Source organism: Letharia columbiana (assembly GCF_014066305.1).
Source record: "Letharia columbiana isolate WasteWater2 chromosome Unknown Sc0000038_s0, whole genome shotgun sequence".
NCBI classification, from domain to species: domain Eukaryota; kingdom Fungi; phylum Ascomycota; class Lecanoromycetes; order Lecanorales; family Parmeliaceae; genus Letharia; species Letharia columbiana.
In genome coordinates this window covers 259,427-277,500 of record NW_023501082.1, presented here as the reverse complement: position 1 = coordinate 277,500, position 18,074 = coordinate 259,427, and the positions used below count along the sequence as shown (strand labels likewise).

Sequence of the window (18,074 nt, the reverse complement as noted above, 5' to 3'; positions counted from 1 at the left end):
CCATTTCATTAGAAAAGCGGAGCTATTGGGATAAGTGCCGGCAATCCAGAAACCCGCCGAGTCGCTGGACCAACCAGCACTACCAGATGGCGTATCTTGACCTCTGGAGCCTGTAGGACTCATTGCAGTGATTTGACCCGGGATTGGCTGGTCCTCCCTGAAAGGTGTCCACTCACCATCAGGAACATAGAATGTTGCCAAAGAATAAGACACGCCACCAACGGCAATGTTGCCGGCAGCAATCAGTGTTTCGTCGTCAGTCCAAGTCAAGTAAGTGACAGAGCCACTAAGCTCAGTGCCTGGACGGCTCCAATTTTGTGACGCAGTATCGTAGACGCAGACGCTCGGACAGTCAATCAAACCAGCCTTCGCGAAACTGCCGCCAACATACAGTTGGCTACCTTGTGGTTTTATTTTCATGGCTTTTACCTCGACAACGTTTCCTTCCAAGGCAGGTGGTTGGCTGACCGAAAAGTCATGCTCAGATAAGTTGTATGCGAAGATGCCTTCGACATTCTGGTTTTTTACCTTGCCAGCTAGAACACCGCCGGCATACAAAATGGTCGACTGGGTGGCTAGGCTTTGGATAGAAAAATTGCTCCCAAAGTCAGAATTCATGCCGGAGACTATTTCGGGATTGTCGGTATTGTTGATGAATGCAAGATTTTGGACAACAGACTTGTCGGACGCTTCAGCTATGAACTGTCCAGCAATTATTGTGAGATTGAGCCCGTTTTCTGAGTAGAACAGTCCGGTCGCGGCGCCAGATCCATTACTCGACTTGGTCTGAAGTCCCAAAGTAACAAGTTCAAGATTTTGGGACGTGTCAGTTATGAGTCCAATTGCACTGCTTGCTCTGAGACCATAAGAAGATAGTGTTCCGGCGCAGATGAGATCAGTCTCCTGCGCTGCGCTGATGTTTGTGCTGCAGCTGCTGAGTTGGCCATGGAAAGCTTGTTGGTCAATCGCGATATTCTGCAGCCAATTGTTTGCCGATGGCACCCAAATCCCGAGGCCGTCCACCGAAGCCATTGAGTTGTTTCCGAACTCTTGAAGTTGGTTAAAATCTCCATTAACAACAACAACAATTTCTGGGGCCGAGCCCGGTGTAATGATGAACTCCAAAGGGTTCAAATGTGAGATTGGACCGTTCACCCCTGCCCCTAAGGCCTGCCAATTTTGATCTAGTATTGAATAGACAGCCACATGTGAAAGGTTTCCAGTGGTCTTGTTGGCCGTGTCCGTGAAGTCACCCCCTGCGAAAAGCAGGTCTTGTGCAAGATAGAGGGTGTTGACTCTAGCATTCAATCCACCCCCTGATAAAGCAATGGAGGTATCATTCTCGATAACAAAGATGTTGTGGATATCGCGAGACTGGAAAGCCCCAGCAACGAACAAAGAATTGTTGTACGAGACCAGATCGTTTACCACCGCCCCCGGGTCAAGCTTTGTACGAGTGACCGCTGCAGAACGACCACCTTCAGTTGATGCGCTAGGATTGAATCCGAAAAGTCCACTCAGTTCTGTGGAGTTGCCTTGGAAAAGCGCACTGATGTTTGCAGCAATACTTCGATTGAGCAGGTTATCAAAGCTGCCTCCAAAAGCCAAAGATCCGTCCGACAATTTAGCGATCGAGTTGACAGGTCCGTTAAAACCTCCAAATGGTAAGCTGGCCCAGCCACTCGTGCCTACCCAAGCCAACACATTGCCTGAGTTCGCGGCTGAGAAGTCCCCACCTACATAAAATGTGTTTCGGTCCTCGCCGTCCATCAGCAGCGTGAATATTGGGCCACTAAGCCCTGGCATAGGAGAGACGGTGCGCGAGGTGGTATTGAACATAGCAATACCTTCTGCAGGAATACCGGCTATTGCAGTGAAGTTTCCTACGACAATGGTCCCTGCATATGTACCATCGTGCATCACAAAGGCACCAACATGTTCTATGGGCCCGTTGGCTTCTGCGAGTTCGACAAGATCTCCGTTCGGGAGCTGCTGCAAAATTGATTGACCGCCATTGCCTGAGGGCGCAGAGGCATTGCTGGATCGCTCGGTGTACTGGTAGAGTGATAGCGCTTCGAAATCTCCAATGAATGCAACACGACCGATCTCACTGAAATCCAGCTGGGGTATCTGGACAGGCTGGACCTCGAAACCATCGGCACCCCACGACAGCACAAGGAGGAAGAGTTGCAATCCCAGAATCGCCAGAAATGTACAAGTCATGCTAGGGCCACGTATGAAAACTATGAAAAATCAAAGATAGTCTGATACGCTGTCGGACTTGAAATGCTAGCATACAGTGAGAGTTGCACAGCGGGATATTATTAGATGTCCAATGCAGTTGGGCATTTGAGGGTGTCCTGATTTGTCTAGCCTATTATGCACGATGATGCGAGTGGATACCATATCGAGCGAAGGATCTCGGGGGCCGCGTACAGCCCAGCTGTGGCTGAAGATCATCGGCACCACACCCTCGCAAATCGAACATCGCCGAATGGGCAAGTATTTCTCCCAGCAGTCTTGTTCTCCCCGCTGTTATTTCGAATATATCTCAATCTTCATGCGACATCACATCATTGCTAGGAAGGTAGTGTCTCCGTAGTCCTCCAGTCATCCAGGCCGGCAGAGCAGCTGGACAACACGCACAAGCAATACCAGCGGTTCACACCGCCTGATTGAACATTTTCGACACCCAAGGTCTAGATGTTTCGACAGTAATCACCGCCCAGATCTTTTTTCCCTTGGTGAAAATGGCAGGCTGGCGCCTGGATTGGCCTTTGACGAGAAGGCGGCAACAATGGACGCGGTCTGGGACAGCACATCGCCACACCGAGCCCAGCACATCGAATGCAAAGCATGACTCGGCGCACAAAGAGCCTCTAGAACCTATGTCGTCCTTGAAAGAGACGAACATGAATTGGATTCACGAAGTTCAGACGCTTCCAGCCTACGATAAAGGACTCATGACCCGCAACACATGTATCGGCGGACTCATCTTCAGCTGGCTCGTATCCATCGCCTGCGTTACTCTCGCACATTGGACCTTCCAATCCGGCCAACTGTTCCGTACTCAAAATGGTGGTTACACCCATAACGGGCAAGGCGAACGCGTCTTTTTCCTGAGCACAGTACGCCAAGAACTCGTGAAGCTGGCAGTCAACATTTGTATCAGTCTTTGTACGGACTGTCTTGGCTATATTCATTCGGCGTCCACTCGCTGGGCACTTTGGCGCGAAGGCCGGCTTTTGTACAATTCAAATGCTCGGCTTTTAGTAAGTACGCGCCGTTATTCATCCAGCAGATGGTCGACCAATCTGGTCTCGGCGTTCCTTCTGATGATATGTTACGCATCATCTGGCCAGCTGTTCTTATCCTCGACCAGTGCCGAAAAGAAGGGGTTCGTTCTCAATGGCATCGCTATTTCGGCGCTTGGTATTGGCATACTTGGTCAGGCTATGATCTCTACCCTCTGCCTCTGGGATTCTCGAAAGCTCATACCGACATGGAGTTCAAACCCCCTCAATACCGCTCTCACGTGCCTACATCATGGGATGCGCAGCGTTGATGGTCGCTGCATGCTTAGTGTTCACCAAACCGACTGGGCATCAATGCCTGAGAAGCCTCTCCCCACCCAAGCTTCAGCACGGCGTGCTATGCCCTCAATCAGACATATCACCCGTTTCCTTTGGGCATTTGTCGCTCTAGTAATAGTCTGGGGCATTGCCGTAGGGTCAAATCCATACTTTCGAAAGACCTCATCGACTACCTTGCCTCTCTACGGGGAGTCCATCCCTGTCCTGGAGCTCAACCTCTGCGCCCTACTCATCACAACTTCTCTGCAAATTTTCCTGACTCTGTCGCTGCATCTCACCGAACTCCTGGTGAATTTGTCCCGCGACGAGCACATCTGGCGCCTTGCCACCAGTAAGAAGGGGACACAGCGTTCCTTCGGCCCTGTCGGGTCCTTGAAAACTGCAATCTCTAGCTGGCAAACCGTCCTCCTTTTCGCACTGAAATCACTTGCTTACTGGTTATTCGGCTTGGCTGTGAACTCCGACGGCCAAAGTGTGTATATGAACTGGGTAGGCATTCTCCTACTACTTGCTGGAGTAGGTGTCGTGGCCGCCTTTGGATCGTTTCTGGCCTGGAGCCAGAGAAGCGGCTCGCAGCCGGCCACTTTTGGGCATTTACAGACACTGGTCAATTTGATGGACGATTGGTTTGAAGAGGAAGTGAATGTATGGTGGGGCGATAAGGGCGTTGCAAAGAATACTACGGTTGGTGGTCATGGAATCGTCAGGCATGCTGGGACCTCCAATGTCTGTCTCCCGGGTGTCAAGATGGATTCTCTGTACCAGTGACATTCCTATCTCAACAAGTCTCCCGGCGTTCGGTTTCCGCGGTCGGCGCTGCGACTGGGAGTTTTCCGCATGCTCCAGATACGTCTTCTGAGCCTTATCCCATTTGTGCTCATGGATCGTCCAACTATGACAATTGTCTACCCACGTATGGAACCAAGAGCGGGATCGAGGTTGCAGTGACCGTCTTCGCAATTGTGCAAGCACAGGAGAGCCATAGTGCTGCAACCTACCACTCACATTAATACTTACTTCTGATAAAAATATGCCCTAACATACTTGGAAATAAACAACTTTTTGGGGAAAAATCCCAAATCCAACAGCAACTTGTTATAATGAATTTGATGCTGATGACAAATATTAAGGGGAAGCAGCCCATATTACTCACCACATCTGGACCTAAAAGATCTCGAACTACTTGACGCAGACGACCTATTGCGGCTAGAACCCATACCAACGATGAATCCCAATGAACCGTCATCTGTACAGCTAGCCACTTTTGACAAACAAACCCAAAGTGATCACCAAAAGAAATTACGACCCAAACAGTGCAATAACGATTGCGTAGCTCCTTTTCGGCCCTAGGGCGGCCGGCAGAGTGCGCGGCAGCTGAGGGAGCGTAAAATATAAGACCATTTCAACAGGCATGCATGGGTAATGACTGTCAACAGAAGCCAAGTTAGAATTACCAGGATCGGGCTGGAGCCAGGCTTCTGTGTGCCCTTTGGTGCGTGGGCTGGATGTGAGCGCAGGACCAGCTGACGGCTTTTCCTCAGCTTGTCCACGGGTGCGGGATTTAGTGGACTCAAAGAGCGATGGATCTTTTTGGGGTCCTTAGTACCTGAGGGCCGCGCGAAGGCCGGCTTCGAGTGCTTCGGCCGTGGGCGTTGGAGGTTGGGAGGTGGGATGGGGGCGGGGGTGGGGGTCGAGACGGTCACAGAGGTGGGCTTTGGGGAGGTGAGGGCTGGTTGGGGGACGCCCTGGGCAGAGAGGATGGCGTGGGCTGGCGTTGGGCGGGGTCGGATGTGGGTTTTGGAGGTTTGGGGGTTTGAGGGAGGCGGGGAGTAATGGGGCAGGGTTGGAGTGAGGGTTTATGGAAGGTTTTTGGGTGTGGGTGGGGGCTTGTAAGGATAATCGACGCTGCGTTTGCCCTTTTCGGGTGTTGCACTCCCTTCTGGTGCCCGTCTGGACGATTCCCCCCGCCCCACACACACCCACCCACCCACTCAATCCTCCTCAGCCTCATACCCTTCAAACATGTCCACCCTGCTCATCCTGCCCAACATTGACCTCCACTTGGGGCCCTTGGCTTGGACAAGCGCACTCCTCAATCCACCCGCACCCTCGCCGCCGGGAAGCTCCATCTGGTCTAACCATCCATCTTGATCAGCAACACGATCTTTTCCCCAAGGCGGACCTTACCCACCCATCCCAAAGGGTTCCATGTTCACTTAGATATTCTCCCAGTGACCCTTCGGCGCCGCAAAGACCTCGTGCATGATGCTAATGTGCGGATGCGACTTCATGGTCCGGTTCCAGCAATCCCAGCCCGCACGCTGCGCTGGACCCTGCGCAGACGCTCGTAGGGGCTCTACGTCCTTCCAATACGAGAGCGAGATGAGCGTAGTGTTGGTCTCGGCCGTCATGCCGGCCAGTCCGATCGATCTGCCTGGGTCTTTTCACGCCCCTCGAACGATCAGTCTACGTCCAACACGCCGTGGGTGGGGGCGGATCGGGAGGTGGGAGGTGGAGTGAGATGCGCACAGCCCACTTTATTGTCGGTCCGCTTCTGCTTCTTGTCCACATCGGGCGGAAACGCTGCCCGACATCCGCGAAGCCCGGTGCCGCTTTCCCTTGCGGACTGCACCTGAGCGTCAGCTTCGGCCGCCAGGTCTGGTCTCCGACCGGCGGCTCCCTGGCTCGAGCTGACGCCTAGGACGGAAACGAACCACCTTGGGTTCGGAGCCGTCAACGCGGTCTGAATTACCATCCTGCGACAGCTGGGCCGTGCAGCGGCGTCGGTGAGCCTGATCCTGGCTCGTTGCTGACGGGGTCGCTGGCACGTTTGGCGGGAGCGTCGTGAGTGCGTTTGCGGCTAGTAAGAAGGCGGTAGAAAGAGAGCCACGACGGAGTGGGAGGAAGGTCGCGAGGAGAGCTTGCAGGCAGGCTCGCAAGACGAAGGAGGTTGTTGTCTCACTTTTGGGGTTTAGAGTCAGCGCTTCTGGAATGTGCATTGTGTAGCGGGCAAATCTGAGGTGGAAGAGGCTGATGCTACGGACTTGAGCAACGTTGCCTTGTTTGTAGTGTGAAGCGGCATGATGGAAGGAGATTGTTGGCGTATCATCGACGGGCAGTCAAATTGAGAGGCGTTTTTCGCAGAGAGCGCCGACTAAAGCCGACATGTGGATGGCCCAATGAAAGTGAGAAACATCTATCTAATTTTAAAGAGAAATCGAAAGATTAAAAAAAAATTACGCGTGCCCAATTTTCTAATCCGTCCAGGAATACTGTACTGTAAATTACGACATGATGTCCGAAACATACACACATGGTCACCGAGGCTTGAAGTATCTTACAACCATGTGGAAGCGAATAAGAATCATGAATAGATTCAAATCTCTGCAAAGTCCAGTTTAAGGTTCGAATGAGTGTACCCATGTTGGGGAGGCAACAAAGAGAAAAATGACCAATGCTCGCCCAAACACCTAGCCAGTCCTTTTCCCTCATCTCCTCTGACCCCAATGCCTCAAGTTTTCTCCAATTCATCATGCCCCCATGGCGCCAGCTTTCAGAAAAAAGCCTTTCTCTTCTCATGATGGTGGACAAGATCACAGCAGATGCTCCACAAACGATAACCATGAGATAGATATGATCAATAGTCAATATGAGAGCTTCCAAGGTCCGACGTTGATCGCTTACATTCTGGCTCCTGAAGAATGATGTCCTAGGCCAAGCGATAAGAGCCTGAAGGGCCGAGTGAGTCGCATTTGGAGAGATGAGAGCAATCTTATCAGTCGATTGGTTGATGGATATGCTGGTCGCGATCGAGAGCGAGAGACTAACGCCAGTGACCTGCCACAACTGATGAACGCTGTCGCGGAGGGGACGTGGTGCTGAGCGACTTTTGCCTGGGCTACCAGAAAAAGGCGCCTTGCCAAAGAAGCCCGTACCAATCGCTGTGATGACGCTATAGCCGTAAACCTTCGCAGCACTAGAAACTGGACTGATCGTGTACAAGAGACCACCGACACTCGCGATAAGTACTCCCCCCACGGTAAACCATGGCATATACAGACTGTATCTCTCCAGGACGACTCCATTGATCATAGCCCTAAGCACGGCACCGAACACGAAAGGCAGCAGGCGGATCCCGGCTTCCAAAGCGGAGTCATTGCGCACGATATTGAAAGGAGAGGAGGATGAAATACACCGGAATTATGATACAGGCGATGCAGACTGCGACTTGGGCAAACAGGATGCACATCTCGTAGGTTTTGAGGAATTGCACAGGCAATATGCTGTTTTCCTTCGTTGTCAGGACAGACCTAGACTGCTGGAGGCCGAGCAGTATCTTAAGGATGCCGGAGCAAAAGAATTGGCCTATGATCTGGCCATTCTTCCAAGTGTAGACTGCACCACCGAATGCAATACCCATGACGAGCGAGACGGAGGCGCCCACGAAGAGGATGATGCCTGAGAAGTCAAGGTTCTTGATACATTGTCCAACGCGGCCCTCTGGCTTGGGCCGATATGAGGGCAGTAGAAAGAAATTGGCTGGAGCACAAGCGGCGGCTACGCAGAGGTTGATATATCCTGGTCTGCACAAATACCCCGGGCTTGAACAACGAGTCTGTAGCAAGACTGACACTGGCTTTTGCGTTGAATCTTGCTCGGCGCATCTTTGAGATCGATTGGAGGATACGGAACGGTGAGAAGATCATCCGGTCGCAGATGTTGGCTATGTCGCTTTTCCAGAAGATGATTGGGGAATTGTTGGAAATGGCAATATCGGGCGAGTAGTCGCGCAGAAGTGAAGAGAAGCCATGAGTGGCGAGATTGTTGCGTTCGATCTCTACATTTTCGAGGATTCTTGGCGTGATGTAGGTCAGCTGAGAGCCTCTTCCCTGAAAGATCTGCTGGCTACCCCGGGCAGAGTCACTCTGCATGTACCTTTGACAGAATCAACTCGAGGTGTGATTGGAGCAGAACAGCTTTCACAAATGAAGGGGGGAGCGGTATCCTAATCAACGCATCGCGTGGCGGCATCGTCGATGAGCCAGCCTTGCTTCATGCCTTGAACTCCAGGCACATCCACGGCGCAACATAGGATGCAATGGAAGTCGAGCCTCCAGTCCTTGAATCCTACTCCGAATGCTTCGAGTTGACAGTACCATCATGACTTCTCACATCGGTGCCTTCGCAGCTGAGAATCAAAGCAAGAGCGGGATCGCGATTGCAGAGACCGTCTTCGCGGTGCTTGACGGCAGAGGAGAGCCGGGTCTTGTCACTTGATATCACCTTGGGCACTCCTAGCTTTGTTGATCTTGCCGCTGAGGCCAATGCCTGCTATGACGGCTCCGAGGGTTGTTGCCTTGAAGATGGTTTCGATCTGGTCGATCTTCATGTTTCGATTGTACGGCTGTCTATAGACCCGAAACAAGGCGCCAGCTGTGACAAGGATGTAAGCGCCTGTGAGGAGATGGTATTTGTAGGCTCTCAAGGCGGAGTCATTTTCCATTGGTGATCTCGTGATGTGTATGATTTTGTGTTGAGTGTGGCAAAAATTCTGCAACCAAGAACCGAAACAAACTAATGGCTTTCGGGACTAGCGGGCTTTCTGGCGGAGTTGAGACAAAACGCTCGGGTTTCAGTCATCTATCTGGAACGTCTGGGCATTTGCACATGCTGCTTCATCCTCGGAATCTGACTATAAATAATTTATGGGCAAGAAAAGCCTTTTTGCTCCACCTTTCCAGCTACACTTTGACTACCTTGGGGAAGACATGGACACGGTTGATGCACGTTTCTTGTAGGTATCAAATCTTGACACCTTTCACATGTCATCAGCCGAGATCTCTAGCTTCATAGATAACGTTATAACTCACAATGCTTGATACACGAGCCATCTGCCCTGTCAAGGAGACGTTTCTCGTCTTGTTTTGCGGCCAGAGAAACAAGGATAATGTCATACTTGCTTGTTCCACATCTTTCAAACCTTTGCTTAATCGCGTAAGCTTTCTTCGTTTCAGTATCCCCACCCTGCTCGGCCTTTGCCATCCATTCTGCCATGATCTTTTGACTGCACATATAAGAACAGGTCCTGCCTCCTTCCTGGGAAAAATCATACACCTTGCGCTCGCACATTTCCCCTGAGTACACACAACCTTTCCTGCTACCTCATACCTCCAAACCCTCAACATGTTCATGAAGACTTTCCTCCTCTTAGCCTTAGGCGTTCAAGCTCTATCCCTTCCCGGTACCGACGAAGCCCTCGAAAAACGCTCTTCTCGCGCCTGGATCGGCTCTTTCGACAGCGACGACACAACCTGTTCCAATACCTCCGTGTTCCAAGACAACTCAGCATTGCCCCATGCCGCATGCGTGCCATTTCGGCTCCAGGGCGGTAGAGTGGGCGGCCGCTGGGGCAGTGGTAAACATGAGATCAACGTCATACAGGCTTTCGAGGACACTGGTTGTCAGGAAGCCCAAGTGAGCTTTACCAGGATTGGGGCAGAGAAGGGCTTTTGTGTGGACTCCAGTATGTGGGACTGTGAAGGGGGGCTGGACGTGGGCAATCCGTGTTTTTGGAACAGTGTCAAAGGGAGTCGAATTCGATTGGGTAGGGTCTGAGAGATGCATGGTTGGAGGCTAAGAGATGTTCTTTGTGCTTGATGATCGGATAGGATGGACTGGGACCTGCTTGCTACTTTGTATTTAATCAGTCACCACTCATGCAATTTCTTCTCGCCTTCTCTCCGTACCTAGTGGTACTGATCAGATCATAGAGTAAGCGTGAAGGTGTTTTCTATGTCCATTCCCTGCATGGACTGAAATACTCTGGATCCGGTTATACCGACACTGAGGTCGATGCCTATACTGATGCCGATAGCTATGCCCATACTGATGGCGACACCGACACCGACACCGAGAACTCTAGCATAGATGACCCATGGCCTAAGGCTACGATTAGGCTGGCACACTTCTCTGTCAAAGAGTACCTGGTCTCGGACAGCATCCGGCATGGATCCGCAATTGACTTTGGCCTACAAGAGATTGACTCCAACGAATCTATGGCTGAAGATTGTCTTGCATACCTTCTATACTTTATCAAACTAGAAGTTCTGACATCCGTGAGCCTTAGAGAGTACCCTCTAGCTCAATATGCCATGGCATATTGGTTTGAACATGTTCGAATCGCCCAGAGCAGCACGAGCTCAGCGCTTCCGCTCGCTCAAGAGCTGTATTTGTCAAAGAAAGACTCGCTCGTCAAATGGATTCGGCTCTATGATGCGGACCCCCCTGGCCACTGGGGACCAATCCGTATCCTAAGCTCGAGGGAAGAATCGCAACACATTGGTCTTCCAATGTACTATGCATCATTGCTTGGCCTGCTCGGGTGAGTTAACACCCTTCTCGAAAATGTGACTGATGTTAACGCACGGGGTGGGTATAATGGGGATGCTTTACAAGCAGCTTCGGTATCGGGCCATCTACAGACAACGCCTGCCCAGCTTCGGGAACCGTGGGGTGAGAACGATGCGGCGGACGTTCCAGAATTGGGAAGCCTTGGAAGAGGAAGCCTTGGAAGAAGAAGCTCTAGAAGAGGAAAGTGCTGGTGCATCAAGCGAAGATTGACTAGCTATAGGCGTGAATTTGAACGATAATGCATTTTCAAGAGAGGTATACGGACCCACCCTAAGCGCTGCCACTGCCATCACTGTCCACTGCCCACAGTGCCTCCCAACTCAAATACCTGCCACGGAGGCCATCGAGTCAATCTCTGTACCTACCGCTGGCCATCAACTCTGATTGTTGAATTAGCCACTAATCCATGACATTACCCGTGTGGCCCAAATGAATAGAGGCCCCAATCCTCTCTCATGTTATAGTTCTATAATTCAGGCGCGTTGCCAACAAAAAGTGACAATGTTCACGATTTTATTTTTTCAAGAATTGCCATGTTTGCCTGCGTGGATATTGTTTTAGCGCGTTTAATTCTCTGACTTTGATATCATTTACCGAAAGAGCCGATCTATTCGGATCAACACCCATTCAGACATGCGCAAAGTAAAATAAAGAAGGCGAGCTTTCTCCTCTTAGGATCTGAAAGTTTCGAGATCCCCTCTATGCATGACTTTCGCTACATTTCCTCGCGAACACGGCATGTTCTATAACCTTCATTCCCAATCCCAAACATCATCAAGACGCAACGCTTCCTCGTCGATAGGGTTCAGGATGAGCTCGCATGCAGATGAAAATCCTATCACGGCTCAAACAGCCATCGAGCAAGAGTGGCGGCCCCTTCAACCTCTAGCTTGAGAAGTATCCCGTTCCAAGCTTTCCTACGATATTCACAAGCATCCGCACACAGCACAGGAAAGACACTGGCGCACCGCTATAGCCAATGAAACCATAAGCGAAGCATACGCTACATCACTGATCGATGACACGAATAATGTCTTGCCCAGCGTCTACTCAAACACATCTCAGTGCATGGATACCAGCTTGGTGATAAAACTCCTCGGACTCGGGAAGGATAGAGCGAAGTATGGAGCCTGACCGCCGCTGATATGTCCAACGGCACTGAACATACTTCTTCTTGTCAAGGAAGCAACGCAGTGTGGTAGCTTTGTCTCCACAGGAGGTGATATATAAATTGGGTTCGTTGGGATCTGATCTGTGGTTTTTATGATGTATCGACGCCGCTCGTCTAAAAGCCTAAGTGCTATGATGACAAAACCATGAGTTGATTGGCAGGTCACATGCGCACGGATTTTTGTATGGTAACACAGGATCAGGGATACTACCGTCAGGACCGGTGATGTTTTATGCGGAGAGGTTGCCAGGCGCTGGTGTTCAGGGAAGATGTACAGTTGGTCTGGGGAATGTTATCGAAAGCAGAGACTTCTGACCTGGGACGAGATTCCAGTTGGTAAAGATAGCGCAGTCCGTTGGATTGACTGCACTGACACCCGGACCTAGGAATTACTCTGAACGGTAAACATCGCCAGAACTACCAGGCGGGCCAGTAGCTTGACCAGTAGGTATAGATAGAGGTAAAGTGGCGCCGGTAGAGGCCGCGGCTATGGACGGTTTATGAGTGGCTACTAGGCAAATACTGAGGAGCTTTGCAACTGGATGCATGATGGCGTTTGGGCAAGAGATCATTGAGCGTCCAAACTCAGACTCTCAGGAGTAGAAGTCAAAGAATTTTCACCTAAAAAGCAACGAGCTTGATAGATTTTAAAACTTCCCCCGCCAGCTGGCTTCAAGCAGTGTTTGAGCGGCCGTCGTCATGCTGAAAGTTGATGCAACGCACATATGGATCGGCTGAGACCTCTTTCATTTTTCATCGCTCCGTTTTGAGCCAATAGTATGTCCACGCCTACACTGAAAAGCAGTTTGCAGACCTTGCGTGAGCACCCGATATCCTGCCAGGAGTTGATGCAAGGCGAACACCAATCAGCGGAGCGCAAATGAGAAGCAGCTGGGACCGGCGTAAATTTTTCTTATCCATCCGAAGCTACCGGGGCGAGTCAGCACTCACGTCAAGAAATTCTGTATAATCCCTTCAAAGCCGTAGTGATCCGCGATGCATCTAGCTGGGGGAGTGGAGTCCACAGAAGCGGGGCTTAGCGAATAGGAAACTGTAGGGTAAGTTTCGTTTTGGTAGAAGTAGAGCAGTGCCGATGGTTTGAAAGAAATTAGACAAAGGGAGGGCGGTGTGGTAGCCAGGGTAATGGCAAGTCGCTGCTCCCAGTCTATGAGATCCGCGATATCCTAGGTTATCCGTGCTTGATGAGTAAACAAGCGAAGGAGCTTGGAGTTTGAACAACCCCACTTCTCCAGCTCTTTCAAGAGCCGCAAGCAAGTACAGAGTCAAAGGCGCGGTGCGGGATCATCTGAAAGGCTCTTGATCTACTTTTTGAGGTCAGCTGCTCTGTTCATAGATGTATCAATCTTCTCCCTCGTATTGCCAGAGTCTTCGAGGATTGTCCACGAAGATCTTCTGTATCAGCGCTTCATCTTCTCCGCACCACTCTTTGCACTGGGCAATGAAAGCCGGAACATCAAATTTCCGATAATCCTGCACTGCCTTCCTATCGCCCTGCGGATTGGCTGCAACGCCCCCGGTATGCGGCCAGTCAGAAGCCCACACTACCTGAGTTGGTGCAATGCGAAGGATCTCTCGAACATAAGCGTCCAATTCTGGCAACTTTGAGAATCGATAGATGCCGCTCAATTTGACCCAGACTTGCTTCCTGGAGAGCAGATCCATGAACTCCGTGTACCCGGGCTGAAGACGTGGGGCTAGAGTCTCATTCGGCGTTGCGAGGTGGTCTATGACCACTGGCACCCCCAATTTTGGAACCTCGCTCGCTATTTTCTCAATATCTGCAAGGCCAATGTGCAGCTGGATTGCCCATTTCAAACGGTGTATTCTCTGGACATACGACCTCAATGTTGTTAACAGTTCTTCCTTACTCTTGTTCTGCGAAGTGGACTTGAGATTGATTCTAATGCCTCTGACTCCCAAGGCCTGCATCTCGTCCAGGTCCTGATCGGATATCGTTTCCGGGTCTATGGAAACCACCGCGCGCCCCTTGCCTTTCAGGTGACGGAGAGACTGGAGTAGTAGATTGTTGTCGGTGCCATAGACCGATACGGCGACAAGGCAGACATGATCGGTACCAAGCTGCTCCTCGAACTTGAGTAAGTCCTCTAGGCTTGCTTTCTTCGGCCGAAATGCATGATCTTGTGCGAAAGGAAAATCTTCCTGCGAAAGGTGTTCAGCGTCAAGCACGACTGCCTGGATGGCCTTACTCACCTCGTCAACGACGTGCACATGGCTATCCCACGCACCACGTGGAAGATTGGTTGGTTTTGAAATGCTCATGGTGGGCGCCTTCCGAGACCAAATTTCAAGTGACCTGGTTAGAGGATGTCTGAATTGATACGGTTTGTAGGGAATTTGGGCACAATCAATTCGCACTCGAAGAGCAAGTGGCCGCGCGACAACGTCAACAAGACCACTGCACCTTCCGAGAGGATGCGAGAATGGCAGCATGCAGGCTTCGGTAATGAGTCAAACTTGGCAACTCAGTCAAAGATGCGAAGGCAGAACTATTGTTGATGGAGACCTCGTAAATACAGAAACCCCGGGCAAACGTCGGGGTCGCAACAACTGATGGGTATGCAGTCTCGAATTGATGAATGCAAGAATAGCGAATCAGAAGTTTGCCGATGAAGCCATTTCTTGTACTCAGGCCGGTTTTTAATATTGGGACACTTAGCCTATCTAAGTAAGGTCGCTCAAGACCACCACTTCACAGTTTGACAACGAGGACAGTTGAAGGGATAATTTCGGCTTTTGAAAATTAAAAAAAACCAGGAGAAAAGTTTTTGTATTAGAAATATAATTACAGAGGGTTTGTTCGAGAAGTTATTTAGAATAAGAGAAGGACGCGCTTCTCCCGAATAGGCTAAGTGTCCCAATATTATTCGTATATACCCGGAAGTGCCCGATACCTGGTAATGCCCGATTTTAAGTCCGATAAGTCCGGCGCAACACCAAAATATGGGCATTGTTTTCGATTTTACTACATATCTATTTGAATAAGACGTTACACTGCATCGAGGCCCTATGGTGCAGTGGAATACCATAAACGATAGCCTGCTTATTTTTAAAGATACGAAGAGAGTAGAACTTAGAAGTCCAGTCAAGAAAAAGGCTACTGCACCTCCCACACCAGGCCCACTAATACCACCAACGCTCACCCCACCACAGCAACAACAGCAAGGTAAAGGAAGACCTGCTCCGCAACAGTGGCGGGCCCCACCGCAGGCTTCCCCGCAGGCTCCATCAGAGGCTTCACCACAGCAATAACAGCGGGGTGAAAGAGAAGAAGGATGGCAGAGGTAAAGAGGTGGAAGAGGTGGAAGAGGTGGAGGAGGTAAGAAGGTAGTTAAAGAAGAGGTAGTGGAAGAGATGTAATAGAAGAAGAGGTAGTGGAAGAAGACGTGGTAGAAGAAGAGGTAGTGACGGTTTTTCACGAACCGGTAGACCGATAAGGCCCAAAAAAGATAAATTGGGTTCTCAGATACATCAATATTGCTAGCAATGGAAGTCCAGTATTGTCCTTCATGATTATGCCGAGTTGCCATAGAATTTTGGTGAAAGGTAGGCATTTTGGTGTTGCGCCGGACTTATCGGATTTTAAATCGGGCATTACCAGGTATCGGGCACTTCCGGGTATATACGAATAAAAACCGGCCTGAGTAGGCTGTGCGGGGTTAGGGCTAGGGTTACTTGTAGCCCTCTTCTAAATTTGGATCTTCAACGACATGGCCCAAAACAGATTTGTTTGCGACTTCATGACTGGCATACATTACGTCTAGTACTTATTGACAAGCATGTTTGCCGCGACAATTCTTACCCCTCCGCTTCCGTACCTTCCTCAAGCAGAGCTCCTGACAGCAGAGGCTTCGTTCGGCAACCATGGAGAGCAAGCCGGACTTGGCGCATGGCCGAGGCTTGATAACACCTTGGGACGACATTGTCGCAAAGGGAGGTTTATCCAACATTGACGGACCCATAGAAGCGCACATCCTGGACAATCCAGAGACCCGAGAAGCAGAGCGCAAATACATTTGGAAGCTAGACCTTATCGTCCTACCCACCATCTCCGCTCTCTACTTCTTCGAGTACATCGATAGAGGCGACATCGCTGTAAAGGATTTCGAGTCAATTCGGACTGCTATATATGTGATGCGGAAGCCGCACAGAATGCCAAGCTGTACGGACTCGACACCGGTCATGATACTGCGAGACAGGAAGTGGGACCTGGGAAGAAGTCGCTTACGTCCCCTCAATGGCGGCTTTCTATTATGATTTTCTATGTTGGTTTGATCTTCTTTCGGGTATGCTTGCGTCGTCTGTCTGATGGCGTTGAGGTTTTCTGGCTGGAATCGAAGGTCCCTGGCTGTATCGGGTATCGAGTGTTTCCCTCAAAGGTAGGCCATGATTCCAAAATCCTGTAGTTCGTGTATGTGCAGCAACTGCGCCCCTAACCAGCGCTGGAGCTGAATGTAGTCAGTGGATCGCGTTCGGAGTCTGCATGTGGTGCATTGCCAGCTCCTTGCAAGACGTCGCGTTCAACCGCAGTGGTCTCCTAGCTTGTCGCTTCTTCATCGGCACCTTCGAGGGACTTTTCGGAACGGGTATCGTATACTACCTTAGCTTATGGTACCATCGCTATGAGTTGGTTTTACGCGTTTTCTGGTCTCTGGGTCCGACGGCTGTTGCTGGGTGAGGCTTCATGTCCAAGCAGAATCTGTCAATTTAGCAACTTCGATGGACGTTCGTTAACATTGTCTCCGTTAGTGCCTTCGGTGGTCTCATAGCCTACGGAGTGGGCCATATCAAAACATCCACGCCTAATTGGAAATGGCTTTTCCTCATCGAAGCTGTTCCAGGATTCCTTCTTGGGCTATTCCGTCTCTACTGGCTCCCAGACCGGCCTATCAACAACTCACGGTCCAAAGGTACAAAGCAGGAAATTGCTGTCGCACGCTACTACAGAGAATCAGTCGACAGAGTCGGACCCATCCAATGGAAGCACGTCCGTATGACCATCACTGACTAAAGGCTTTACATGCAAGCAGCCATCTACTTAACAACCGCCGCTTGCCTTGCATCTATCTCTGGCATCCTGCCAACAATCGTCCAAGACCTTGGTTACAAGTCCACAACGAGCGCCACCCTCATGACCGTGCCTCCCTACGCCGTCGCTTTCGCGCTCATGTTCATCATCTCCTACAGCTCCGACCGCTGCCGAGACCGCGGCCTGCACATCACCGCCCTCATGCTCGTCGCGGCCATCGCATACGTCCTCCGCGCCACGCTGCCTCAAAGCCAGCTTCACGGCAAATACGCTTGCGTGGTAGGCTACCTTTTCCTCTTGACTACATATGCACGACCCTCATCAAAGTTAAAAACCCCCCCCAAGTGGCATCGCCGTCGCCTGCGTCTACGCAACTTACCCGCCCACGCACGCTTGGGCCGCCAACAACCTCGGCAACGGCACCAAACGCGCCATCCGGTTAGGTATATACACGGCGATTGGCAACTGCGGCAGCGTCGCCGGCACCTACTTCTACCCGTCGAGTGAAGCGCCGCAGTTCCGGAAGGAGCATTATCTGTGCTTTGCTATGAGCCTTGCGACGGCTGTGTTGGCGTTTACGAATCATCTTCCTGCTGGGAAGGGTCAATAGGGCGAGGGATGAGGGGGATGGAAAGGTCAGGGAGGGGAAGAGTGTGGATGTGAGTGAGATGGCGGATGAGAGTCTAGGGTTCAGATCTATTACTTGAATCAGCGAGCCTTGTACGAGGGGAAGGCGTTAAAGTTCTGCGCGAGACATGGCATGCCCGCGAAGTACTTGGTAGAGAGAAGTTTCTGGTATCGGAAAGACGATGGAGATGGACAAGCTGTTGGG

The 18,074-nt window shown here is 50.9% G+C and overlaps 8 protein-coding genes across 8 annotated transcripts in view; 4 read left to right on the top strand and 4 right to left on the bottom strand.

The window, feature by feature from the left end:
• The window catches only part of HO173_009265 (uncharacterized protein), a gene marked incomplete at both ends in the record, with an annotated part of 2,664 nt that extends 441 nt beyond the window's left edge, over positions 1-2,223 (bottom strand). The window contains one exon of the mRNA XM_037311156.1: positions 1-2,223. This exon is cut by the window's left edge and continues 441 nt beyond it. Coding sequence (XP_037162023.1) covers positions 1-2,223 — 2,223 coding nt within the window.
• A 527-nt stretch (positions 2,224-2,750) lies between these two features.
• On the top strand, positions 2,751-4,361 carry HO173_009264 (uncharacterized protein; the record flags this gene model as incomplete). The annotated part of the gene is made up of 1 exon (XM_037311155.1): positions 2,751-4,361. The coding sequence occupies one exon, from the start codon at positions 2,751-2,753 to the stop codon at positions 4,359-4,361; it is 1,611 nt and encodes a 536-aa protein (XP_037162022.1).
• Positions 4,362-5,584: 1,223 nt separating this feature from the next.
• On the bottom strand, positions 5,585-5,803 carry HO173_009263 (uncharacterized protein; the record flags this gene model as incomplete). The annotated part of the gene is made up of 2 exons (XM_037311154.1): positions 5,585-5,727; positions 5,785-5,803. The coding sequence occupies 2 exons, from the start codon at positions 5,801-5,803 to the stop codon at positions 5,585-5,587; spliced, it is 162 nt and encodes a 53-aa protein (XP_037162021.1).
• A 251-nt stretch (positions 5,804-6,054) lies between these two features.
• HO173_009262 (uncharacterized protein) lies at positions 6,055-9,096 on the bottom strand (the record flags this gene model as incomplete). The annotated part of the gene is made up of 5 exons (XM_037311153.1): positions 6,055-6,414; positions 7,278-7,732; positions 7,803-8,093; positions 8,155-8,528; positions 8,867-9,096. 5 exons carry the CDS (start codon positions 9,094-9,096, stop codon positions 6,055-6,057), a joined length of 1,710 nt encoding a protein of 569 aa, XP_037162020.1.
• A 680-nt stretch (positions 9,097-9,776) lies between these two features.
• HO173_009261 (uncharacterized protein) lies at positions 9,777-10,978 on the top strand (the record flags this gene model as incomplete). The annotated part of the gene is made up of 2 exons (XM_037311152.1): positions 9,777-10,145; positions 10,364-10,978. The coding sequence occupies 2 exons, from the start codon at positions 9,777-9,779 to the stop codon at positions 10,976-10,978; spliced, it is 984 nt and encodes a 327-aa protein (XP_037162019.1).
• Positions 10,979-11,030: 52 nt separating this feature from the next.
• Positions 11,031-11,213, top strand: HO173_009260 (uncharacterized protein; the record flags this gene model as incomplete). Its single annotated transcript, XM_037311151.1, has 1 exon — positions 11,031-11,213. One exon carries the CDS (start codon positions 11,031-11,033, stop codon positions 11,211-11,213), a length of 183 nt encoding a protein of 60 aa, XP_037162018.1.
• A 2,320-nt stretch (positions 11,214-13,533) lies between these two features.
• Positions 13,534-14,475, bottom strand: HO173_009259 (uncharacterized protein; the record flags this gene model as incomplete). The annotated part of the gene is made up of 2 exons (XM_037311150.1): positions 13,534-14,355; positions 14,407-14,475. The coding sequence occupies 2 exons, from the start codon at positions 14,473-14,475 to the stop codon at positions 13,534-13,536; spliced, it is 891 nt and encodes a 296-aa protein (XP_037162017.1).
• Positions 14,476-16,077: 1,602 nt separating this feature from the next.
• HO173_009258 (uncharacterized protein) lies at positions 16,078-17,852 on the top strand (the record flags this gene model as incomplete). The annotated part of the gene is made up of 5 exons (XM_037311149.1): positions 16,078-16,308; positions 16,676-16,887; positions 16,963-17,204; positions 17,401-17,521; positions 17,588-17,852. The coding sequence occupies 5 exons, from the start codon at positions 16,078-16,080 to the stop codon at positions 17,850-17,852; spliced, it is 1,071 nt and encodes a 356-aa protein (XP_037162016.1).
• Positions 17,853-18,074: the final 222 nt, after the last annotated feature.